Consider the following 27,610-nt stretch of genomic DNA (forward strand, 5'->3'; position numbering starts at 1 on the left):
AATTGGGCCATGCTAGTACAGCATCAAATACCCACACAACAAACGCTCACCCTAGTTCTCTGGCAACACTTAAGTGCTGCTGTAACTATATCTCAAAGACATCACATCGTCTGAGGAGCATATATTGAAGTGAGCAATGATCCAATGTATTTGAAGTGTGGTAACAATACTAGTTTATAGCTGATCCATCTGAATAAACTGTAAAACCACTATTGAGTATAACTTCAAATCAGTTGTTAGTGCTCCCAGATATACGCTTAATACCTTTTTCTATTCTTATTCACAATACCAAGTTTATTCATGCCATTCAGTACCCAGAAAGCCTTATTTCCTACTAACACTGTGAATATCCTGTTTAGATGCAAAAGTTTGTGATGTCATGTGAAAAAAACACTACCATGCGTGTCAATAGTGGTAACAAGCTGTACCCAATGCCGGCAATTTGAATTATTCACAGGCGCGAGAGATTCATATCTGTAAAGAGCAGGTCAAATGCAGAGAACGACCAGATTGCGCAGTTCATGTGATTGATGGGAAGATACTGAAGGATCCGAGGCGTGACGCACATCCTTCTTAGAAAATGCACTCGAGTGTCACTCAGTATATAAGCTTTTACCAAACCTAGAGAAGAGCAGAACTGGTGTTGATCGCCAAGAAATAACTTTGTCAGCTGGACTGATCAAAGCACGCCTAACAAGGTAAGCTATACTTATAGCATCATTAGAACAATGTTTCTACATGAGGATTATGTTTTAAGTTAAGCAATTGAAACTGGCTTTTTTATGCATTTTTATTAGTGTTTGAAAATCAATTCATACAGACTTTTGATCTTTATTCACTAAAGAGATTGTATGTTTGTAGCTCTATATTATAGAATATTTCATGAAAAAGTCAGAGAGTGTTTTTAGACTTATTTTCAAGCAAAACCTATCTCATATTGTCTTTCCAGCCAATCAATGTGGCTTATGCTCAATCGAAAGAGGTGAATTGTTTGTAACCAATCTCAAAAAGCTAAATATATTTAACCAATCAAAAGATGATAAATAATTATAAACTATCAAAAGAAGCTAAATATTTATAACCAATCACAAGAAGCCAGCTAATGTAAGTGTGGCAAAAGCATATCATAAAAGCTCAAGATTGAGTCAAACCAATATTATATGCCCTTCCAATTATTATTTGTAGTTTATATACATTCAAAAAGAACCCAATATTTATAGCCAATTAATGGAATTAAAATCACTTGTTGACTGAAAGTATTTGCTATTTTTAAGATGGAAGGTAAAGAAGAGTATTATCCCACTGGAAGAAGCACTTCAAAGGCTCACAGTTTTGGAATTGTCTCCCTCGCGATATTAGTTATTGGAGTCATCGTTTCCAACGCTATCATGTACTACTATATATTTGAGAAGATTGACCAGGTAAGAGTTGATATCTAAGGTGATCTTTACTAGTACATCTCGGTGTTATTTGCCTTTCAACACTTTGACAATGCGAATGGCTAAAACTCGACTACAAAGGTTCAGATATGACCTTGACATGTAAAGCTATAAATACACAGTTTTTGTGGCCTCAAATATTTATTAATTTTGTAATTTTATATTGTAGGGAGACCAGAGGCTAGAGTCATTGATCCTCCAGAACACTCAAGATGAAAAAGAAAACTCAAGGGTAAGTCAACAATAATTTTAATAAAGAGAAGACGAGTTAGGGGAATAACTATGGCAAACCAGAGGCAGAAACCAATCAATGAATTTGATTTTATTTAAAATCTATTACAAAAATGTTAGTCTTGAATAGAGGTACAAGTTAATGGTTTATTCTGAACTGCAAATACAAATCTACAACATGAAATGGATTATAGTGTACAATTCGCTTTAGAAAAATCTTTAGTAGTTGTCTTCTATTGTAACAAGGATATTGTCAGTGTGTGAATAAGATAAGGTAATATTTTGTTTAGCTTGCAAAGTTTCAGTATAATAATTCTTTTGTTTGTATAACAGATAGTAAAGAGAAACTACTACGGAGGAGGCGGCTCAAGAGATTATGGAACTGGTACTAACAACAATGCTGTTGCATGCGATTGTCCTGCTGGCCCTGCTGGTCCAAGAGGTTTCCAAGGTCTGCCTGGGCCCACTGGATCAAAGGGAGACCGTGGAATGCCAGGTTCCGCCGGAATACCAGGCTATGCAGGAGCGAAAGGTGACAAAGGAGAACCGGGTAGTGCTGGATCTGATGGATACCCTGGAGCTGTGGGAGCGACAGGTGTCGCAGGTTATCCAGGTGCATCTGGAGCAATGGGAGCTACTGGTGCGACAGGAATGCAAGGGTATGATGGAGATATGGGTCAACCAGGAGAGACTGGTAGCAAAGGAGAGCGAGGCAATGTTGGTGCTCCAGGAAGCCCAGGACAAACAGGTTATCCAGGAGTACCAGGTGCTACTGGTCAACGCGGAGCCAAGGGAGATACTGGAGCTAGTGGTGCTGATGGCTATGTAGGAAGAGATGGTGCAACCGGACAAAAAGGAGAAGCTGGTTCTCCAGGTTATGATGGACTCAATGGTGAAGATGGTGCGGATGGAGCACCTGGCTTACCAGGAGCTAAAGGAGACAAAGGTGTTCCAGGTGCACAAGGCTTCCAAGGTTCTGCTGGTGGTGTAGGAGCTCCGGGAGCGCCTGGAGAAAAAGGAGATGCTGGCCGCCCAGGGTATGATGGTGCTATCGGAGCACCAGGAGAAAGAGGAGAAACGGGAGCGGCAGGTCGAGATGGGTATGATGGCACTGATGGAGCCCCCGGTCTTCCTGGTGCTGATGGACGACCTGGTGCAGTTGGAGCTACAGGAGAACAAGGAGAGGCTGGTGCACCAGGGCTTAATGGTAAAGATGGATACGATGGAATACCAGGAAATGACGGGACACCAGGAGCACCAGGCTTACCAGGAATAGATGGTGCTGACGGTATTCCAGGTGGACCTGGAGCTCCAGGAGCTTCTGGTGCTGATGGCTACAATGGCGTAGATGGTGTTCCCGGTCTTAAAGGAGAGCCTGGTTCACCCGGATATGATGGAGCTCCAGGTGCTCCAGGAGCAACAGGTCTTACCGGAGCTGTAGGACAAAAAGGAGAAGCTGGAGCCCCAGGCACAAATGGATATGATGGTAATGATGGTGAGCCTGGCCAAATGGGTGAACGTGGTTATCCCGGTCCAGCTGGAAATGATGGAGAAACTGGAGCACCGGGAGAGCCAGGAGTCGATGGCATGCCTGGCAATCCAGGACGTGATGGAGTCGATGGCGTAGATGGATATCCAGGTACTGATGGTAACACTGGCAGAGATGGAGCGCCGGGTGCTAAAGGTGAACCTGGAATGCCAGGAACTCGTGGAATTACCGGAATGCCTGGTCAACGAGGGGAATCTGGAGCAGCCGGAGCTCCTGGTGCTAATGGAGCTGATGGCCGAGATGGCGTCCCAGGACAAGATGGAGAAAGGGGATTGGATGGTTATAATGGCATCGATGGGCTTCCTGGAGCTGCGGGTGCCCCTGGCCCAAAAGGAGATCAAGGAGATATGGGACGGCCAGGATATGATGGACTTAATGGTGAAACTGGAACACCAGGAGTTCCTGGTCAAGATGGTGCACCCGGAATGCCAGGCCTTAATGGAGCTGATGGGGCTAAAGGAGAGCCAGGGCAAAATGGATATGATGGAAGAGCGGGTGCTCAAGGAGACACAGGAGCCCCTGGTGCTCCTGGAATGAAAGGCGCTATGGGTCAGGCTGGTGCACCAGGATCACCTGGAATGAAGGGTGAGCCAGGATTGCATGGCAGTGCTGGCATCCCTGGTGGCGACGGGGCCCCAGGGCCTCAAGGAGAGCAAGGAGATACCGGCGCTCCTGGTCGAGATGGATTAAATGGTCAAGATGGCCAACCTGGTCTTCCCGGACCAAGAGGAGAATCTGGAGCAAATGGCTATGACGGCACCGATGGTACTCCAGGACGTGATGGTGCACCCGGACTTAGAGGAATGAAAGGAGAACCTGGAACACCTGGCGCTAATGGTGGACCTGGGCCAAAAGGAATGAGAGGTGCTTCTGGTCTTCCGGGAACAGATGGCCGACATGGACAAGATGGTCAGAGAGGCCCAAAAGGCGATAGGGTAAGTTTAAAACAAACATATCGGGTAATAGAAAATAAACAAAACATTTTATATGTAACAAATGAGTTTGCAAAATTTAACACATGTGAGTTCTCTTCCTGTTACAAGGCTAGCTTTCTGATAATCAATAATTATAGGTTGGGTATGTTAACCAAAAATATTAATTTTATGGTGTTTAACAGTGTTTTCATTACATTTATAGGGCGCTTCAGGAAGCAGGTCACAGAGAGGAAGGGTAACACCAACTGATAACAGCAACAGTTATGGTTATTCCTCTAACCGAGATTACAACTCCGACAACTATGATAGCTACGGAGCAGCTAAGGGCTCTTACTACTAAACCTCAGTGACAGTCAGAAGACAACTCCAAAGTTCATTTGCAGAATAAGTAACAAAAGCTACATATATTGGTCAATCTTTTCATCTAAACTTGCTTTCTGCTCATTTTTGGGGAGTTGCAGTACTTAAACAAACAATTAATTGTTTTAGTATCAGATTTAGTATTGATATTGCAAGGTAACAAAACTTTGGCAGTTACCTAGATGGCGCTGGTCTGTAGCCTTTGTTACATAGCTATGGTCTGTAGCCTTTGTTACATAGCTATGGTCTGTAGCCTTTGTTACATAGCTATGATCTGTAGCATTCGTTACATAGCTATTGTCTGTAGCCTTTGTTCCATGACTGTGCTCAATAGCCTTCGACACACCAAATGACAAATTACTTGCTCAAACATCTTTATGTGAAATCAGTTATAATATTATCTTTATTGTTATGTAGACAAGCAATCAGGATTCCAGTTGATCAACTATTGTGCAATCTTTTCTAATGTCACTGTGATGTGTTTATTGTTATGTTTAAATATAGGTGCTTATGTGAACTAACCAGAGTGTTCTAAATAAAACTGGCATATTTAAAACAAATGCACTTCGTGGAAATTAAACAAAGATTTTCTATCTGAAAATCTGAAAGAAAACATGAACATAATGAAGTTTTGTTGAGCTTGCAGAACTGTTGTTACTGTAAAACCTCTATTAGAATGCCACCTCTATTTGACGACCACTATGAGAAAAGTGTTTAGAAATAGAGCGCTACCCTCTATTAGAATGCCACCTCTATTTGACCACCACTATGAGAAAAGTGTTGAACAATAGAGCGCCACCCTCTATTTGAACGCCACCTCTATTTGACCACCACTTTGACTATATTTGATCTTTTGATCAGATTCGAGTGGGTGCTTTATTCGTGAAGTGTATAGTGATACATGTGAAAATAGTCCAAGAGCAATAAATATAAGATCTCTTCTTTAGCCAATCATCAGCATGATATCTTTTTATAATTATAGGTCATAATAAATGTTATCACTCATAAAACGCTTTGTCTGTGATCTCGAAGTTAAGGATTTTACTCAATTACTAGATCGCGCATCGACATCGATATTTACTGAATTAATTGATATTAATTCACTGAATTCCTGCATTGGCACGTTTTATTGACAAACAACATAATTGTAACAATGCTTCCAGTTCCTGTGAAGATGACTCAAAGTTTTCTGAGCATCAAGCGGTTAAATTTTGCGGCAAACAGCTTATGGTTAAAACTGACAGGTGTCAGCAACATTATGCTGCAGAGGAAGATAGGAGCATGGAGGTATATTTATCTTTAAAGGTTTACTTGCAACAAAACTCACATTATAGTTATTTGGTATCATTAGGTTCACCATGCCTTACTCTGTTGTGTTGTAGGTGCAAAATATGTGGAAATTTGATTACAGCTCATAAGAGCTCAAAAACAAACAGTTACTCGCAGCCATCACAAAAATGCTGTAGTTTGGAATCTTTTTATTTTGATGACATTCTCAAACATTGTGGTTATTGTTGTGACATGTGATGTTATCACGCAAAATGAAAGGCCAATAAAAGGCTCAACATAAAACGCCTCGTAGCACTAGTTTATGACAAACACTTCGGGTTCTACCAAAAAACCCGTATCAAGTATAGATGCTCGCTACTTTACAGTTTCGTTTCAGATTGGTCTAATCATCTAGTCGTAGTCTGATTATGTGACCCATACTTCCTACCAAATGGCGCGAACATTTCCTGCAGCATTTTTCGACTATCACAAGCCGCCAACAGACTCGTCATGTTTATCAGAGGATGATATGCACTTCTTCAAGCTAAGGTTAAAAACTTAAATGAATATTTACGATAGGTTTTGAGATATCAGTGCTCAAAGTGACAGCATTACGATGATGATGAAATAGACGCGTAAGAACAATAGACATGGTTTTATTGAATGCGTGAAGTATAGTTGTGAAAATATTTCGACAGATGAGGTTGCATGAAAGTGTAAACAGAAGCCATTGTGTTCAACTACGTCCCATTTGAGCTGCTTTGGAGAGGGATTCCAATCCAAGGCGTTTTTGTGATGGCTGTGATTAATTGTTTGTTTTTGAGCTTTTAAGAGCTTGTGATCACATTTCCACATATTTTGCACCTACAACACAGCAGAGTATGCTGAACCTTTTGATATCAAATAACTGTAATGTGAATTTTGTTGCAAGTCAGCCTTTAATCTTAATAGTTCAAATAACATGCATATAAAAAGGGTTTGCAAGTTTTGGACCGAAAGTTACGTTTAGCAAGCAAACTTTTACGCGTTGCATTTGTGCTAAATGCAGCACGTAAAAGTTTTGCGCTGGCAAAAATGGTTTTGATACTAGTACCAACTAGTTCAGCAGTGCAGAAGAAGAGTTGAGGCCAGGAGATATTGTGGAAGGTATTGGACAATTAAAAGATGTTCGTTCCATCAAAAGCAACAATCAGAATGCAGCTATCTGAATAAACGACGGAAATATTTTTGTTGTGAAAAACGTTAATTTTTGTTTCTGCATGCTATATAAGTATGGTTCGTTTATGCCACTTTTTTATAAATATATATTTGTATCATTTGATAGATTATCATTATATAACTTATAAATATGCAGATTTACAGCAAGTTATCTAGTAGCATCAATGCGGCTATCTTAACACAGCTTACAATGAATCGATCCTCATAGCTCCACAATTACAGCACATAAAAAGCTAGTTTTGGCTGTAAACGGTAGCAAACATATGAATGAGCGCAATGAGCTTTGATGCAACATCGTTAAATATAGAGATAAAATAAAAATGTGCCTTCAAATTTAGAATAAAATAAAAATTGAAAGCTCGAACAGATTGCAAAGCAGTACGCAGGCTATAATATCATTGTACGTTAATTGCAAGCAATAGATATCAATCGGTAGAGATATTTTTTGGTTTCTCGATGCATATTTATTAAAAAATCTTTGACGAGTTGGAGGTAATTTATCAGACTTATTGCATCCATAAGGCTTAATATCGCTCCACCGGAAAAAGAGAGCAAAATGCAGGCAGCATTTGTTTCGCCCGTAATAGGGCTAAGTTTATCTTCCGATAATTCTGACGAGCCATTTGAAAAGTACATCGCCAGCCTCTATTTGGACGCATCCTCCAATTGACCGCCACTATAAAGGAAGAATTGAAAAATAGAGCGCCATGGCGTTCAATTAGAGCTTTAACGGTAATTCGCACTAATTAACTTCTGCAGCTGAGATTGTAGCAACACGATTACATCTAAAAGCTAGTTCACAATATATTGCCATGTCTCAACGTTGATGCCACAGTACTTCGGTGATCGTCGATGATAACATTGTTCACAGTATCACAAACCCATCCGCGTTTGCATCAGCAAATACTCTGTGCCGTTGTGTTCTCATTTTTCTTTTTAAAATTTCGTGCAGAAACCTCTTTGTTTTCGTGTGTTTGAATCAAATACTAGTTTCACAGTAACTATCACAAACGAAAATAAGTAAGTGATGCTATTCGCGACTGCGAATTATTATTGGGAAAATGGATCACACTGCAAAGGCGGTTGTTAATGTTCGGCAAAAGTTTGACAGTTGCAAACGTTCCCCACATACCCGCATTGCTTCGTCGATGCAATCGGTTTATGGTTCACATAATCGATGATAAACACGGAAATGAAAACTCAGGGATATAGGGTGAACCAGCCTTCAGGCTATATCTGGTGCACCAGATTGTTTGGAGCATAAACAGAGCTGCCTGGCATGCAGTAAAACTAAGCATCACATAGATCCATGCATTCATAACATCTCAATGAACTTATCTTTTGTTCCTGCATAATTTTCTGTGGTAAAGCCATTGTCACAGCGTAACCGGTAACAAGGTGATCAAATAGTTTACAATACCCTAGATCTCCATAAATATAATGAGTTGACAACTCTTATTTTCAATGTATCATGATTTATTTTTCAATAAAGAAGGGTTTGTTGAAGGGCATATGAAACTGGTGGGGTTCAGTACGCCCAACAAAGTTACGAACCGCTGCTCGAGATAAATATTTAATAAATGATTTATTAGATAATTTATAAGTAGTTTGTAGGTCACACCATTGACAGCACGTAATAGACAATCATAAAGCTCAGGTCTTGTTTTAATTCTGCTGATAATGATTTGTATCTAAGCTTACGTATAATAGAGAGTTGATTTGTAATTGAGCTTACCTGTGATACAGAGTTGATTTGTAACTGAGCTTACCTGTAATAGAGATTTGATTTGTAACTGAGCTTACCTGTAACACAGAGTTGATTTGTAACTGAGCTAACGTGTAATACAGAGTTGATTTGTAATTGAGCTTACCCGTAATACAGAGTTGATTTGTAACTGAGCTTACCTGTAATAGAGAGTTGATTTGTAACTGAGCTTACCTGTAATACAGAGTTGATTTGTAACTTAGCTTCCGTATAATAGAAAGTTGAATTGTAACTGAGCTTACCTGTAATACAGAGTTGATTTGTAACTGAGCTTACCTGTAATACAGAGTTGATTTGTAACTTAGATTACGTATAATCGAGAGTTGAATTGTAACTGAACTTACCTGTAATAGAGAGTTAATTTGTAACTGAGCTTACCTGTAATACAGAGTTGATTTGTAACTGAACTTACCTGTAATACAGAGTTGATTTGTAACTGAGCTAACGTGTAATACAGAGTTGATTTGTAATTGAGCTTACCCGTAATACAGAGTTGATTTGCAACTGAGCTTACTTGTAATAGAGTTGATTTGTAACTGAGCTTACCTGTAATACAGAATTGATTTGTAACTGATCTTACCTGTAATACAGAGTTGATTTGTAACTTAGCTTCCGTATAATAGAGAGTTGAATTGTAACTGAACTTACCTGTAATAGAGAGTTAATTTGTAACTGAGCTTACCTGTAATACAGAGTTGATTTGTAACTGAGCTTACGTATAATAGAGAATTGAATTGTAACTGAACTTACCTGTAATAGAGAGTTAATTTGTAACTGAGCTTACCTGTAATACAGAGTTGATTTGTAACTGAGCTTACCTGTAATAGAGAGTTGATTTGTAACTGAGCTTACCTGTAATACAGAGTTGATTTGTAACTGAGCTTACCTATAATACAGATTTGATTTGTCACCGAGCTTACCTGTAATACAGAGTTGATTTGTAACTGAGCTTACCTGTAATACAGAGTTGATTTGTAACTGAGCTTACCTATAATACAGAGTTGTTTTGTAACTAAACTTACCTGTCATACAAAGTTGATTTGTAGCTGAGCTTACCTGTAATAGAGAGTTGATTTGTAACTGAGCTTATCGGTAATACAGAGTTGACTTGCATAAAAGCGAAACAAGATTAGCAATTGACCAAAATAGCTAGAATGTTTTTTACTATGTCCACATTCTTGAATGGTGTAAGTTTTGATATGGAGATGAACTTGATTTGCATACATTTTATCTGTATCAGTGTGCATTTTATGCATACACAGTGTTGTCGGCCAGTGTAATCACATAAGACTTTTTGCTAAGCAACAATATTGTTTTTATTTTCATTTGCTTCGTACGCGTGCTACTTTGAAATGTACTTTTATTAGACATTCGTTTTGCCTTTATATAACTCATAATCTCATTGTCATCAGCTTTGTACATACGCCACCTATAAATCAACTTTTCTTTTAAGAAAATAATCTAATAAACGTTTCAAAGTCAATCTAGCATTAAGTGATGATTTATTAATTAGGCCAACATTATAATACACTTGTATTTTAAACTTAAGCCAACAGTCTAACTTCTTCTTTGCTGTCCATATAAGAATTTGACATTGAGCACTTAAACAAGTTCTACAATACTTGCTGTCTGAAATGGGGCCATGCAGGTACAGCATCAAATATTTACCTATAACAAACGATCACCTTAGTTCTCTGGCAGCACTAGGGAGCTGCTGTAACTGTATCTGAATGGCATCACATCGTCTGAGGTGTATGTATTGAAGTGAGCAATGATCCAGTGTACTTGATAGACTGTGAAAGCACTATTGAGTATAACTTCAAATCAGTTGTTAGCGCTACCAGAGATACGGTTGATACCCTTTTCCATTCTATTTCACAATACCAAGTTTAATTATGCTATTCAGTACCAAGAAAGCCTTATTTCCTACTAACACTGTGAATATCCTGTTTAGATACAAAAGTTTGTGATGTCATGTAAAGAAACACTACCATGCGTGTCTGTAGTGGTAACAAGCTGTACTCCGTGCCGGCAATTTGAATTATTCACAGGAAGGCGCAAGAGATTCATATCGGCGAAGAGCAGGTCAGATGCAGAGAAGCGACCAGATTGCGCAGTTCATGTGATTGATGGGAAGATATTGAAGGATCCGAGGCGTGACGCACATCCTCCTTAGAAAATGCACTCGAGTGTGGCTCAGTATATAAGCCTTTACCAAACCTAAGGAAGAGCAGAACTGGTGTTGATCGCCAAGAAATAACTTTGTCAGCTGGACTGATCAGAGCACGCCTAACAAGGTAAGCTATGCTTATAACATAATGAAAAAAAGGTTTCTACATGAAGATTATGTTTTAAGTTAAGCAATTGAAACTGGCTTTTTATGCATTTTTATTAGTGTTTGAAAATCGTTTTAATAGAGATTTTTGATCTTTAATCCCTTGAGATTGTATGTTTGTAGCTCTATTTTATGGAATATTTCATGAAAAGCTCAGACAGAGAGTGTTTTTAGACTTATTTTCAAGCAAAACCTATCTCATATTGTCTTCCCAGTCAATTACTAGGGCTTATGCTCAATCGAAAGAGGTGAATTGTTTGTAACCAATCATAAACAGCTAAACATATTTAACCAACCAAAAGATGATAAATGTTTATAACCAATCAAAAGAGGCTAAATATCTTTAACCATTCAAAAGATGATAAATGTTTTTAACCAATCAAAAGAGGCTAAATATATTTAACCAGTCAAAATAAACTAAATATTTATAATCAATCATAAAAAGCTAAACACTCAAACCACTATAACCAATCAAAGAAACCGGCTAGGTGTGACAAAAGCATCTCATGAAAGCTCAAGATCGGTCAAACCAATATTATATGCCCTTCCAATTATTATTTGTGGTTTACATATATATCCATAAAGAATCCAGTATTTATAGCCAAATAATGGAATCAAAATTATTTGTTCACTGAAAGTACTTGCTATTTTTAAGATGGAAGGTAAAGAAGAGTATTATCCCACTGGAAGAAGCACTTCAAAGGCTCACAGTTTTGGAATTGTCTCTCTCGCGATATTAGTTATTGGAGTCATCGTTTCCAATGCTGTCATGTACTACTATATATTTGAGAAGATTGACCAGGTAAGAGTTGATATCTAAGGTGATTTTTACTAATACATCTCGGTGTTATTTGCCTTTCAACACTTTGACAATGCGAATGGCTAAAACTCGACTACAAAGGTTCAGATATGACCTTGACATGTAAAGCTATAAATACACAGTTTTTGTGGCCTCAAATATTTATTAATTTTGTAATTTTATATTGTAGGGAGACCAGAGGCTAGAGTCATTGATCCTCCAGAACACTCAAGATGAAAAAGAAAACTCAAGGGTAAGTCAACAATAATTTTAATAAAGGGAAGATGATATCCTGTGAGTTTGTGGAATAACTATGGCAAACCAGAGGCAGAAACCAATCAATGAATTTAATTTTATTTAAAATTTATTACAAAAATGTTAGTCTTGAATAGAGGTACAAATTAATGGTTTATTCTTAACTGCAAATACAAATCTACAACATGAAATGGATTATACAATTAACTCTAGAAAAATCTTTAGTAGTTGTCTTCTATTGTAACAAGGATATTGTCAGTGTGTGAATAAGATAAGGTAATATTTTGTTTAGCTTGCAAAGTTTCAGTATAATAATTCTTTTGTTTGTATAACAGATAGTAAAGAGAAACTACTACGGAGGAGGCGGCTCAAGAGATTATGGAACTGGTACTAACAACAATGCTGTTGCATGCGATTGTCCTGCTGGCCCTGCTGGTCCAAGAGGTTTCCAAGGTCTGCCTGGGCCCACTGGATCAAAGGGAGACCGTGGAATGCCAGGTTCCGCCGGAATACCAGGCTATGCAGGAGCGAAAGGTGACAAAGGAGAACCGGGTAGTGCTGGATCTGATGGATACCCTGGAGCTGTGGGAGCGACAGGTGTCGCAGGTTATCCAGGTGCATCTGGAGCAATGGGAGCTACTGGTGCGACAGGAATGCAAGGGTATGATGGAGATATGGGTCAACCAGGAGAGACTGGTAGCAAAGGAGAGCGAGGCAATGTTGGTGCTCCAGGAAGCCCAGGACAAACAGGTTATCCAGGAGTACCAGGTGCTACTGGTCAACGCGGAGCCAAGGGAGATACTGGAGCTAGTGGTGCTGATGGCTATGTAGGAAGAGATGGTGCAACCGGACAAAAAGGAGAAGCTGGTTCTCCAGGTTATGATGGACTCAATGGTAAAGATGGTGCGGATGGAGCACCTGGCTTACCAGGAGCTAAAGGAGACAAAGGTGTTCCAGGTGCACAAGGCTTCCAAGGTTCTGCTGGTGGCGTAGGAGCTCCGGGAGCGCCTGGAGAAAAAGGAGATGCTGGCCGCCCAGGGTATGATGGTGCTATCGGAGCACCAGGAGAAAGAGGAGAAACGGGAGCGGCAGGTCGAGATGGGTATGATGGCACTGATGGAGCCCCCGGTCTTCCTGGTGCTGATGGACGACCTGGTGCAGTTGGAGCTACAGGAGAACAAGGAGAGGCTGGTGCACCAGGGCTTAATGGTAAAGATGGATATGATGGAATACCAGGAAATGACGGGACACCAGGAGCACCAGGCTTACCAGGAATAGATGGTGCTGATGGTATTCCAGGTGGACCTGGAGCTCCAGGAGCTTCTGGTGCTAATGGCTACAATGGCGTAGATGGTGCTCCCGGTCTTAAAGGAGAGCCTGGTTCACCCGGATATGATGGAGCTCCAGGTGCTCCAGGAGCAACGGGTCTTACCGGAGCTGTAGGACAAAAAGGAGAAGCTGGAGCCCCAGGCACAAATGGATATGATGGTAATGATGGTGAGCCTGGTCAAACGGGTGAACGTGGTTATCCCGGTCCAGCTGGAAATGATGGAGAAACTGGAGCACCGGGAGAGCCAGGAGTCGATGGCATGCCTGGCAATCCAGGACGTGATGGAGTCGATGGCGTAGATGGATATCCAGGTACTGATGGTAACACTGGCAGAGATGGAGCGCCGGGTGCTAAAGGTGAACCTGGAATGCCAGGAACTCGTGGAATTACTGGAATGCCTGGTCAACGAGGGGAATCTGGAGCAGCCGGAGCTCCTGGTGCTAATGGAGCTGATGGCCGAGATGGCGTCCCAGGACAAGATGGAGAAAGGGGATTGGATGGTTATAATGGCATCGATGGGCTTCCTGGAGCTGCGGGTGCCCCTGGCCCAAAAGGAGACCAAGGAGATATGGGACGGCCAGGATATGATGGACTTAATGGTGAAACTGGAACACCAGGAGTTCCTGGTCAAGATGGTGCACCCGGAATGCCAGGCCTTAATGGAGCTGATGGGGCTAAAGGAGAGCCAGGGCAAAATGGATATGATGGAAGAGCGGGTGCTCAAGGAGACACAGGAGCTCCTGGTGCTCCTGGAATGAAAGGCGCTATGGGTCAGGCTGGTGCACCAGGATCACCTGGAATGAAGGGTGAGCCAGGATTGCATGGCAGTGCTGGTATCCCTGGTGGCGACGGGGCTCCAGGACCTCAAGGAGAGCAAGGAGATACCGGCGCTCCTGGTCGAGATGGATTCAATGGTCAAGATGGCCAACCTGGTCTTCCCGGACCAAGAGGAGAATCTGGAGCAAATGGCTATGACGGCACCGATGGTACTCCAGGACGTGATGGTGCACCCGGACTTAGAGGAATGAAAGGAGAACCTGGAACACCTGGCGCTAATGGTGCACCTGGGCCAAAAGGAATGAGAGGTGCTTCTGGTCTTCCGGGAACAGATGGCCGACATGGACAAGATGGTCAGAGAGGCCCAAAAGGCGACAGGGTAAGTTTAAAACAAACATATCGGGTAATAGAAAATAAACAAAACATTTTATATGGAACAAATGAGTTTGCAAAATTGAACACATGTGAGTTCTCTTCCTGTTACAAGGCTAGCTTTCTGATAATCAATAATTATAGGTTGGGTATGTTAACCAAAAATATTAATTTTATGGTGTTTAACAGTGTTTTCATTACATTTATAGGGCGCTTCAGGAAGCAGGTCACAGAGAGGAAGAGTAACACCAACTGATAACAGCAACAGTTATGGTTATTCCTCTAACCGAGATTACAACTCCGACAACTATGATAGCTACGGAGCAGCTAAGGGCTCTTACTACTAAACCTCAGTGACAGTCAGAAGACAACTCCAAAGTTCATTTGCAGAATATGTAACAAAAGCTACATATATTGGTCAATCTTCTCATCTAAACTTGCTTTCTGCTCATTTTTGGGGAGTTGCAGTACTTAAACAAACAATTAATTGTTTTAGTATCAGATTTAGTATTGATATTGCAAGGTAACAAAACTTTGGCAGTTACCTAGATGGCGCTGGTCTGTAGCCTTTGTTACATAGCTATGGTCTGTAGCCTTTGTTACATAGCTATGGTCTGTAGCCTTTGTTACATAGATATGATCTGTAGCCTTCGTTACATTGCTATTGTCTGTAGCCTTTGTTCCATGGCTGTGCTCAATAGCCTTCGACACACCAAATGACAAATTACTTGCTCAAACATCTTTATGTGAAATCAGTTTTAATATTATCTTTATTGTTATGTAGACAAGCAATCAGGATTCCAGTTGATCAACTATTGTGCAATCTTTTCTAACGTCACTGTGATGTGTTTATTGTTATGTTTAAATATAGGTGCTTATGTGAACTAACCAGAGTGTTCTAAATAAAACTGGTATATTTAAAACAAATGCACTTTCGTGGAAATTAAACAAAAATATTCCATCTGAAAATCTGAAAAATTTATGAACATAATGAAGTTTGGTAGAGCTTGCAGAACTGTTGTTACTGTAAAACCTCTATTAGAATGCCACCTCTATTTGACGACCACTATGAGAAAAGTGTTGAACAATAGATCGCCACCCTCTATTTGGACGCCACCTCTATTGACCACCACTATGAGAGAAGGGTTGAAAAATAGAGCGCCACCCTCCATTTGAACACCACCTTTATTTGACCGTCACTTTAACTATTTTTGATCTTTATAAACTCATAATATCAAGTGATCAGTAGAAAAATGTCCACAAAATCGTATAATAATGAAGCGTTTACATTAATAACAATCAATTCACTCGTTGTCCAACTCTAAAACTTTTCTTCGCTTTTTTTGTTAAAACTTTAAAAGCAACACCATAGAAATAATTAATAACGGTCTCAGGCTAATAGCAGTTTCTTGTTTAACGCGGTCTTAATACTTTGAAGTACATGTACCTATATAAAAAATGGTTTAAATTTATATTGATAAATGAACTTTCAAAGCAACACCATTGAAATAATTAATATCTGTCTCAGGCTAATAGTAGTTCCTTATTTAAAGATGTGATTGCGTCAAAAATGTTGATCAAATGGTATTAAAACCAATAAAAGGCTAAAACATCAGCTACAATTTGATGTCACTTTTGTCTTTGTAGACTAAACCTTTCCAGAGTTATAAACGTTTGAATGAGATCATTTTTTGAAACGCTCAGATTCGAGTGGGTGCTTTATTCGTGAGGTTTATAGTGATAATGTACATGTGAAAATAGTCCAAGAGCGATAAATATAAGATCTCTTCTTTAGCTAATCATCAGCATGATTAGCTTCCAGTTCCTGTGAAGATGACTCAGAGATTTCTGGGCATCAAGCGGATAAATTTTGGAGCATACAGCTTATGGTTAAAACTGACAGGTGTCAGCAGCATTATGCTGCAGAGGAAGATAGGAGCATGGAGGTAAATTTATCTTTAAAGGTTTACTTGCAACAAAACTCACATTACAGTTATTTGGTATCATTAGGTTCACCATGTCTTACTCTGCTGTGTTGTAAGTGCAAAAATATGTGGAAAGTTGATTACAGTTCTTAAGAACTCAAAAACAAACAGTTACTCGCAGCCATCACAAAAACGCTGTAGTTTGGAATATTTTTATTTCGATGACATTCTCAAACATTGTGGTTATTGTTGTGACATGTGATGTTATCACGCGAAATGAAAGGCCAATAAAAGCCTCAACATAAAACGTCTCGTAGCACTAGTTTATGACAAACACTTCGGGTTCTACCAAAAAGCCCATATCAAGTATAGATGCTCGCTACTTCAGTTTTGTTTCAGATTGGTCTAATCATCTAGTCGTAGTCTGATCATGTGACCCATACTTCCTACCAAATGGCGCGAACATTTTCTGCAGCATTTTTCGACTATCACAGGCCGCCAACAGGCTCGTCATGTTTATCAGAGTAATGATATGCACTTCTTCAAGCTAACGTTAAAAAATTAAACGAATATTTACGATAGGTTTTGAGATATCAGTGCTCAAAGTGACAGCATTACGATGATGATGATATAGACGCGTAAGAACAATAGACATGGTTTTATTGAATGCGTGAAGTATAGTTGTGAAAATATTTCGACGGATGAGGTTGCATGAAAGTGTAAACAGAAGCCATTGTGTTCAACTAAGTCCCATTTGAGCTGCTTTGGAGAGGAATTCCAATCCACGGCGTTTTTGTGATGGCTGTGATTAATTTTTCGTTTTTGAGCTTTTAAGAGCTTGTGATCACATTTCGACATATTTTTCACCTACAACACAGCAGAGTATGCTGAACCTTTTGATATCAAATAACTGTAATGTGAATTTTTTTGCAAGTCAGCTTCTAATCTTAATAGTTCAAAGAACATGCATATAAAAAGGCTTTGCAAGTTTTTGACCAAAAGTTATGTTTAGCAAGCAAACTTTTACGCGTTGCATTTGTGCTAAATGCAGCACTTAAAAGTTTTGTGCTGGCAAAAATTTTTTTGATACTAGTATCAACTAGTTCAGCAGTGCAGAAGAAGAGTTGAGGCCAGGAGATATTGTGGAAGGTATTGGACGATTAAAAGATGTTCGTTCCATCAAAAGCAACAATCAGAATGCAGCTATCTGAACAAACGACGGAAATATTTTTGTTGTGAAAAACGTTAATTTTTGTTTCTGCATGAATATAAGTATGGTTCGTTTATGCCACTTTTTTATAAATATATATTTGTATCAGTTAATAGATTATCATTATATAACTTATAAATATGCAGATTTACAGCAAGTTATCTAGTAGCATCAATGCGGCTATCTTAACACGGCTTACAATGAATCGATCCTCATAGCTCCACAATTACAGCACATAAAAAGCTAGTTTTGGCTGTAAACGGTAGCAAACATATGAATGAGCGCAATGAGCTTTGATGCAACATCGTTAAATATAGAGATAAAATAAAAATGTGCCTTCAAATTTAGAATAAAATAAAAATTGAAAGCTCGAACAGATTGCAAAGCAGTACGCAGGCTATAATATCATTGTACGTTAATTGCAAGCAATATATATCAATCGGTAGAGATATTTTTTGGTTTCTCGATGCATATTTATTAAAAAATCTTTGACGAGTTGGAGGTAATTTATCAGACTTATTGCATCCATAAGGCTTAATATCGCTCCACCGGAAAAAGAGAGCAAAATGCAGGCAGCATTTGTTTCGCCCGTAATAGGGCTAAGTTTATCTTCCGATAATTCTGACGAGCCATTTGAAAAGTACATCGCCAGCCTCTATTTGGATGCAGCCTCCAATTGACCGCCACTATAAAGGAAGAATTGAAAAATAGAGCGCCATGGCGTTCAATTAGAGCTTTAACGGTAATTCGCACTAATTAACTTCTGCAGCTGAGATTGTAGCAACACGATTACATCTAAAAGCTAGTTCACAATATATTGCCATGTCTCAACGTTGATGCCACAGTACTTCGGTGATCGTCGATGATAACATTGTTCACAGTATTACAAACCCATCCGCGTTTGCATCAGCAAATACTCTGTGCCGTTGTGTTCTCATTTTTCTTTTTAAAATTTCGTGCAGAAACCTCTTTGTTTTCGTGTGTTTGAATCAAATACTAGTTTCACAGTAACTATCACAAACGAAAATAAGTAAGTGATGCTATTCGCGGCTGCGAATTATTATTGGGAAAATGGATCACACTGCAAAGGCGGTTGTTAATGTTCGGCAAAAGTTTGACAGTTGCAAACGTTCCCCACATACCCGCATTGCTTCGTCGATGCAATCGGTTTATGGTTCACATAATCGATGATAAACACGGAAATGAAAACTCAGGGATATAGGATGAACCAGCCTCCAGGCTATATCTGGTGCACCAGATTGTTTGGAGCATAAACAGAGCTGCCTGGCATGCAGTAAAACTAAGCATCACATAGATCCATGCATTCATAACATCTCAATGAACTTATCTTTTGTTCCTGCATAATTTTCTGTGGTAAAGCCATTGTCACAGCGTAACCGGTAACAAGGTGATCAAATAGTTTACAATACCCTAGATCTCCATAAATATAATGAGTTGACAACTCTTATTTTCAAAGTATCATAATTTATTTTTCAATAAAGAAGGGTTTGTTGAAGGGCATATGAAACTGGTGGGGTTCAGCACACCCAACAAAGTTACGAACCGCTGCTCTAGATAAATATTTAATAAATCATTTATTAGCTAATTTATAAATAATTTGTAGGTCACACTATTGACAACACGGAATAGACAATCATAAAGTTCAGGTCTTGTTTTAATTCTGCTGATATTGATTTGTAACTGAGCTTACCTGTAATAGAGAGTTGATTTGCAACTGAGCTTAACTGTAATAGAGAGTTGATTTGTAACTGAGCTTACCTGTAATACAGAGTTGATTTGTATCTAAGCTTACCTGTAATAGAGAGTTGATTTGTAACTGAGCTTACCTGTAATACAGAGTTGATTTATAACTGAACTTCCCTGTAATACAGAGTTGATTTGTAACTGATTTTACCTGTAATACAGATAAGTTTACAGATTGAGTTCTCTTCCTGTTACAAGGCTAGCTTTCTGATAATCAATAATCATAGATTGGCTATGTTAGCCAAAAATATTAATTTTATGGTTTTTAACAGTGTTTTCATTACATTTATAGGGTGCCTCAGGAAGCAGGTCACAGAGAGGAAGTGTAACACCAACTGATAACAGCAACAGTTATAGTTATTCCTCTAATCGAGATTACAACTCCGACAACTATGATAGCTACAGAGCAGCTAAGGGCTCTTACTACTAAACCTTAGTGACAGTCAGAAGACAACTCCAAAGTTCATGTGTATTTCATTGCTCAATCTTCTCATCTAAGCTTACTTTTTGCTATTTTTGGGGAGTTGCAGTACTTAAACAAACAATTAATTGTTTATGTATCAGATTTAGTATTGATATTGCAAGGTAACAAAACTTTGGCAGTTACCTAGATGGCGCTGGTCTGTAGCCTTTGTTACATAACTATGGTCGGTAGTCATTTTTGCATAGCTTTGATCTGTAGCCTTTGTTACATAGCTATGGTATGTAGCCTTTGATACATGGCTGTGATCTGTAGCCTTTGTTTCAAGGCTGTAGTCTGTAGTATTTGTTACATTGCTACGGTCTGTAGGCTTTGTTGCATAGCTATGGTCTGTAGCCTTTGTTACATAACTATGGTCTGCAGCCTTTGTATCGACACACCAAATGACAAATTACTTGCTCAAACATATTTATGTGAAATCAGTTATAATATTATCTTTATTGTTATGTAGACAAGCAATCAGGATTCGAGTTGATCAGCTATTGTGCAATCTTTTCTAATGTCAATGTTATGTGTTTATTGTTATGTTTAAATATATCTGCTTATGTGAAATAACCAGATTATGTGGGAATTAAACAAAAATTTTCATTTTGAATTTTTAGAAAAAACATGAACCTAATGAAGTTTAGTATAGCTTGCAGAACTGTTACCGTAAAACCTCTATTTGGACGCCACCTCTATTGACCACCACTATGAGAGAAGGGTTGAAAAATAGAGCGCCACCCTCCATTTGAACACCACCTTTATTTGACCGTCACTTTAACTATTTTTGATCTTTATAAACTCATAATATCAAGTGATCAGTAGAAAAATGTCCACAAAATCGTATAATAATGAATCGTTTACATTAATAACAATCAATTCACTCGTTGTCCAACTCTAAAACTTTTCGCTTTTTTGTTAAGACTTTGAAAGCAACACCATAGAAATAATTAATAATGGTCTCAGGCTAATAGTAGTTTCTTGTTTAACGCAGTCTTGATACTTTGAAGTACATGTACCTATATAAAAAATGGTTCAAATTTACATTGATAGATGAACTTTCAAAGCAACACCATTGACATAACTAATTATCTGTCTCAGGCTAATTGTAGTTCTTTTTTTAAAGATGTGATTGCGTCAAAAAGTCGATCAAATGCTATTACGACCAATAAAAGGGTAAAACATCAGCAACAATTTGATGTCATTTTTGTCTTTGTAGACTAACCCTGTCTAGAGATATAAGCGTTTGAATGAAATTATTTTTTGAAACGATCAGATTCAAGCGGGTGCTTTTTTCGTGACGTGTATAGTGATACATGTGAAAAGAGGCCATGAGCGATAAATATAAAATTTTTTCTTTAGCCAATCATCAGCATGATGTTTTTTTACATAGGTCATAATACAGGGATTTTACTCAATTACTAGATCACACATCGACATCGATATTTACTGAATTAATTTACATCGTTAATTTACTGAATTCCTGCACCGACACGTTTTATTGACAAACAACATAATTGTAACAATGCTTCCAGTTCCTGCGAAGGTGACTCAGAGTTTTCTGAGCATCAAGCGGTTAAAGTATGGAGCAGGCAGCTTATGGTTAGAACTCACAGGCGTCAGCAGCGTTATGCCGCAGAGGAAGATAGGAGAATGGAGGTAAATTTATCTTTAGAGGTTTACTTGCAAAAAAATTCACATCACAGTTATTTGGTATCAAAAGGTTCACCATGTCTTACTCTGCTGTGTTGTAGGTGCAAAATATGTGGAAATGTGATTACAAGCTCTTAAAAGCTAAAAAGCAAACAGTTAATCATAGCCATTACGAAAACGCCGTAGTTTGGAATATCTTTATTCCGATGACATTCTCAAACATTGTGGTTATTGTTGTGACACGTGATGTTATCACGTGAAATGAAAGACCAATAAAAGGCTCAACATAAAACGTCTTGTAGCACTAGCTTATGACAAACACTTCGGGTTCTACCAAAAAGCCCGTATCAAGTATAGATGCTCACTACTTTACAGTTTCGTTTCAGCTTGGTCTAATCATCTAGTCATAATCTGATCATGTGATCCATACTTCCTGCCAAATAGCACGAACAATTTTTGCAGCATTTTTCGACTATCACAGGTGACCAACAGGCTCGTCATGTTTATAAGAAGATGATATGCACTCCTTCGAGCTAAGGTTAAAAAATTAAACGGATTTTTACGGTAGGTTTTGAGATATCAGTGCTGAAAGTGACAGCAATACGATGATGATGAAATAGACGTGTAAAGATGAAAGACATGGTTTTATTGAATGTGTGAAGTATATTTGTGAAATTATTTCGATGGATGAGGTTGCATGAAAGTGTAAACAGAAGCCATCATGTTCAACTATGTCCCATTTAAGCTGCTTTGGAGAGGGATTCGTTTCTACGGCGTTTTCGTGATGGCTGCGATTAACTGTTCGTTTTTGAGCTTTAAAGAGCTTGTAATCACATTTCCACATATTTTGCACCTACGACACAGCAGAGTATGGTGAACCTTTTGATACCAACTAATTGTAAAGTGAATTTTGTTGCATTTCAACCTTTAACACGGTCTTAATACTTTGAAGAACATGCATATAAAAAATGGTTTGCAAGTTTTGGACCAAAAGTTACGTTCAGTAAGCAAACCTTTACGCATTGCATTTGTGCTGAATGCAGCACGTAAAAGTTTTGCTCTGACAAAAATGGTTTGTACAATACTATCGTCTAGTTCAGCAGTGCAGAAGAAGAATTGAGGCAAAGAGATATTGTAATAGGTATTGGACAATTAGAAGATGTTCGTTCCATCAAAAGCAACAACCATAACGCAGCTATCTGAACAAACGATGGAAGTGTTTTTGTTTTGAAAAAACGTTAAATTTTGTTTCTGCATGCAATATAAGTATGGTTAGTTTATGTCCCTTGTTCATAATTATGTGTATTTATCATTTGATAGATTATCAATATATAACTTATAAATATGCAGATTTATAGCATGTTGTTTACTTGCATTTTGCGGCTATCTTAACATGGTTTACAAGGGATCGATGCTTATAACTCCACTTCTATTGCACATGAAAAGCTAGTTTTGGCTGTAAACTGTAGCAAACATATCAACGAGCGCAATGAGATTTCATGGAACGTTGTTAAAGTTAGATATGAAATAAAAATATTTCTTCAAATTTGTTTTGAAATAAAAATCGAAAATGCCAACAAATTGCAAAAAGGACACGGACTATAATATCATTGCAGGTCAATTGCAAGCAATAGATATCAACCGGTAGAGATAATTTTCGGTATCTCAATGCATATTTATTAAAAATCTTTTGACGAATTGGAGGTAAGTTAGCAGAATTGTTGCATCGAAAATGTTTAATATCAATCCACCAGAAAAAGAGAGCAAAGTATAGGCAACATTCGCTTCACTCGTAATAGGGTTAAATTTATCTTCCGACAATTCTGACTGGAATTCCGCGACTGACAATTCCGCAACTGGAAATTACTATTAGTGAAATGGTTCACATTGTAGTCGGTAGTCAGTCATCCATGCTCGGCGAAAGTATGACAGCTGCAAACACTCCCGACATATCTATGTTGCTTCATCGATGCCATCGGTTTATGGTTCACATAATAAACGATAAACACCAAAATTAAAACTCCATCATACAGCGATAAATTGTGAACCAGCCTTCAAGCTATATCTGGGGCACCAGATTGTTTGGAACATAAACAGAACTGCCTGGCATGGAGTAAAACTAAGCATCACATAGATCCATGCATTCATAATATCTCAATAAACCTTTTGTTCCCGCTTAATTGTCGTTTGTAAAGCTATTGACACAGAATAGCCAGTAATGAAAATGATCAAATACTTCACAATATCCTTCACTTCCATAAATATAATGAGTTGACAACCCGTATTTTCAAAGTATCACAAATTATTTTTCAATAAAGAAGGGTTTGTTGAAGGGCAAATAACACTGGTGGGGTTCAGTATGCCCAACAAAGTTACGAACCGCTGCTCGAGATAAATATTTAATAAATGATTTATTAGATAAAAGATAATTTATAAGTAGTTTGTAGGTCACACTATTGACAGCGCGTAATAGACAATCATAAAGCTCAGGTCTTGTTTTAATTCTGCTGATATTGATTTGTATCTAAGCTTACGTATAATAGAGAGTTGATTTGTAATTGAGCTTACCTGTGATACAGAGTTGATTTGTAACTGAGCTTACCTGTAACACAGAGTTGATTTGTAACTGAGCTAGCGTGTAATACAGAGTTGATTTGTAATTGAGCTTACACGTAATACAGAGTTGATTTGTAACTGAGCTTACCTGTAATACAGAGTTGATTTGTAACTGAGCTTACCTGTAATACAGAGTTGATTTGTAACTTAGCTTACGTATAATAGAGAGTTGAATTGTAACTGAACTTACCTGTAATAGAGAGTTAATTTGTAACTGAGCTTACCTGTAATACAGAGTTGATTTGTAACTGAGCTAACCTGTAATACAGAGTTGATTTGTAACTGAGCTTACTTGTAATAGAGAGTTGATTTGTAACTGAGCTTACCTGTAATACAGAGTTGATTTGTAACTTAGCTTCCGTATAATAGAGAGTTGAATTGTAACTGAACTTACCTGTAATACAGAGTTGATTTGTAACTTAGCTTCCGTATAATAGAAAGTTGAATTGTAACTGAACTTACCTGTAATACAGAATTGATTTGTAACTGAGCTTACCTGTAATACAGAGTTGATTTGTAACTTAGCTTACGTATAATAGAAAGTTGAATTGTAACTGAACTTACCTGTAATAGAGAGTTAATTTGTAACTGAGCTTACCTGTAATACAGAGTTGATTTGTAACTGAGCTTACCTGTAATACAGAGTTGATTTGTAACTGAGCTAACGTGTAATACAGAGTTGATTTGTAATTGAGCTTACCCGTAATACAGAGTTGATTTGTAACTGAGCTTACCTGTAATAGAGAGTTGATTTGTAACTGAACTTACCTGTAATACAGAATTGATTTGTAACTGAGCTTACCTGTAATACAGAGTTGATTTGTAACTTAGCTTACGTATAATAGAAAGTTGAATTGTAACTGAACTTACCTGTAATAGAGAGTTAATTTGTAACTGAGCTTACCTGTAATACAGAGTTGATTTGTAACTGAGCTTACCTGTAATACAGAGTTGATTTGTAACTGAGCTAACGTGTAATACAGAGTTGATTTGTAATTGAGCTTACCCGTAATACAGAGTTGATTTGTAACTGAGCTTACCTGTAATAGAGAGTTGATTTGTAACTGAGCTTACCTGTAATACAGAGTTGATTTGTAACTGATCTTACCTGTAATACAGAGTTGATTTGTAACTTAGCTTCCGTATAATAGAGAGTTGAATTGTAACTGAACTTACCTGTAATACAGAGTTGATTTGTAACTGAGCTTACCTGTAATACAGAGTTGATTTGTAACTTAGCTTACGTATAATAGAGAGTTGAATTGTAACTGAACTTACCTGTAATAGAGAGTTAATTTGTAACTGAGCTTACCTGTAATACAGAGTTGATTTGTAACTGAGCTTACCTGTAATACAGAGTTGATTTGTAACTGAGCTTACGTATAATAGAGAGTTGAATTGTAACTGAACTTACCTGTAATACAGAGTTGATTTGTAACTGAGCTTACCTGTAATACAGAGTTGATTTGTAACTTAGCTTACGTATAATAGAGAGTTGAATTGTAACTGAACTTACCTGTAATACAGAGTTGATTTGTAACTGAGCTTACCTGTAATACAGAGTTGATTTGTAACTGAGCTTACCTGTAATACAGAGTTAATTTGTAACTGAGCTTACCTGTAATAGAGAGTTGATTTGTAACTGAGCTTACCTGTAATACAGAGTTGATTTGTAACTTAGCTTACGTATAATAGAGAGTTGAATTGTAACTGAACTTACCTGTAATACAGAGTTGATTTGTAACTGAGCTTACCTGTAATACAGAGTTGATTTGTAACTGAGCTAACGTGTAATACAGAGTTGATTGGTAATTGAGCTTACCCGTAATACAGAGTTGATTTGTAACTGAGCTTACTTGTAATAGAGAGTTGATTTGTAACTGATCTTACCTGTAATACAGAGTTGATTTGTAACTTAGCTTCCGTATAATAGAGAGTTGAATTGTAACTGAACTTACCTGTAATACAGAGTTGATTTGTAACTGAGCTTACCTGTAATACAGAGTTGATTTGTAACTTAGCTTACGTATAATAGAGAGTTGAATTGTAACTGAACTTACCTGTAATAGAGAGTTAATTTGTAACTGAGCTTACCTGTAATACAGAGTTGATTTGTAACTGAGCTTACCTGTAATACAGAGTTGATTTGTAACTGAGCTTACGTATAATAGAGAGTTGAATTGTAACTGAACTTACCTGTAATACAGAGTTGATTTGTAACTGAGCTTACCTGTAATACAGAGTTGATTTGTAACTTAGCTTACGTATAATAGAGAGTTGAATTGTAACTGAACTTACCTGTAATACAGAGTTGATTTGTAACTGAGCTTACCTGTAATACAGAGTTGATTTGTAACTGAGCTTACCTGTAATACAGAGCTGATTTGTAACTGAGCTTACCTATAATACAGAGTTGATCTGTAATTGAGCTTACCTGTAATACAGAGTTGATTTGTATCTGATTTTACCTGTAATACAGAGTTGATTTGTAACCGAGCTTACCTGTAATACAGAGTTGATTTGTAACTGAGCTTACCTATAATACAGAGTTGATTTGTAACTGAGCTTACCTGTAACACAGAGTTGATTTGTAACTGAGCTTACCTGTAATACAGAGTTGATTTGTAACTGAGCTTACCTGTAATACAGAGTTGACTTGTCACTGAGCTTACCTGTAATACAGAGTTGATTTGTAACTGAGCTTACCTGTAACACAGAGTTGATTTGTAACTGAGCTTACCTGTAATACAGAGTTGATTTGTAATTGAGCTTACCTGTAATACAGAGTTGACTTGTCACTGAGCTTACCTGTAATACAGAGTTGATTTGTAACTGAGCTTACCTGTAATACAGAGTTGATTTGTAACTGATCTTACCTGTAATACAGAGTTGATTTGTAACTTAGCTTCCGTATAATAGAGAGTTGAATTGTAACTGAACTTACCTGTAATACAGAGTTGATTTGTAACTGAACTTACCTGTAATACAGAGTTGATTTGTAACTTAGCTTACGTATAATAGAGAGTTGAATTGTAATTGAACTTACCTGTAATAGAGAGTTAATTTGTAACTGAGCTTACCTGTAATAGAGAGTTGATTTGTAACTGAGCTTACCTGTAATACAGAGTTGATTTGTAACTGAGCTTACATATAATAGAGAGTTGAATTGTAACTGAACTTACCTGTAATACAGAGTTGATTTGTAACTGAGCTTACCTGTAATACAGAGTTGATTTGCAACTTAGCTTACGTATAATAGAGAGTTGAATTGTAACTGAACTTACCTGTAATACAGAGTTGATTTGTAACTGAGCTTACCTGTAATACAGAGTTGATTTGTTACTG

General features: G+C 37.9%; 1 protein-coding gene across 1 annotated transcript; it reads left to right on the forward strand.

Moving 5' to 3' along the window:
- Nucleotides 1–647: 647 nt before the first annotated feature.
- Nucleotides 648–15,551, forward strand: LOC137402598 (collagen alpha-1(III) chain-like). The gene is made up of 10 exons (XM_068089103.1): nucleotides 648–698; nucleotides 1,275–1,421; nucleotides 1,609–1,671; nucleotides 2,004–4,154; nucleotides 4,357–4,491; nucleotides 11,013–11,063; nucleotides 11,757–11,903; nucleotides 12,091–12,153; nucleotides 12,491–14,641; nucleotides 14,844–15,551. The coding sequence occupies exons 2-10, from the start codon at nucleotides 1,275–1,277 to the stop codon at nucleotides 14,979–14,981; spliced, it is 5,046 nt and encodes a 1,681-aa protein (XP_067945204.1). The 5' UTR covers nucleotides 648–698; the 3' UTR covers nucleotides 14,982–15,551.
- Nucleotides 15,552–27,610: the final 12,059 nt, after the last annotated feature.

The sequence above is a fragment of the Watersipora subatra genome, chromosome 8 (assembly GCF_963576615.1).
Source record: "Watersipora subatra chromosome 8, tzWatSuba1.1, whole genome shotgun sequence".
Lineage (NCBI taxonomy): Eukaryota > Metazoa > Bryozoa > Gymnolaemata > Cheilostomatida > Watersiporidae > Watersipora > Watersipora subatra.

Excerpts from the sequence above, each read along its gene's own strand:
- LOC137402598 (XM_068089103.1), top strand. The coding sequence starts at position 1,275 with ATGGAAGGTAAAGAAGAGTATTATCCCACTGGAAGAAGCACTTCAAAG. Across the intron at positions 4,492-11,012 it reads CAGCTAAGGGCTCTTACTAC|TCGCCAAGAAATAACTTTGT; the intron begins TAAACCTCAGTG and ends AACTGGTGTTGA. Across the intron at positions 14,642-14,843 it reads GAGGCCCAAAAGGCGACAGG|GGCGCTTCAGGAAGCAGGTC; the intron begins GTAAGTTTAAAA and ends TTACATTTATAG.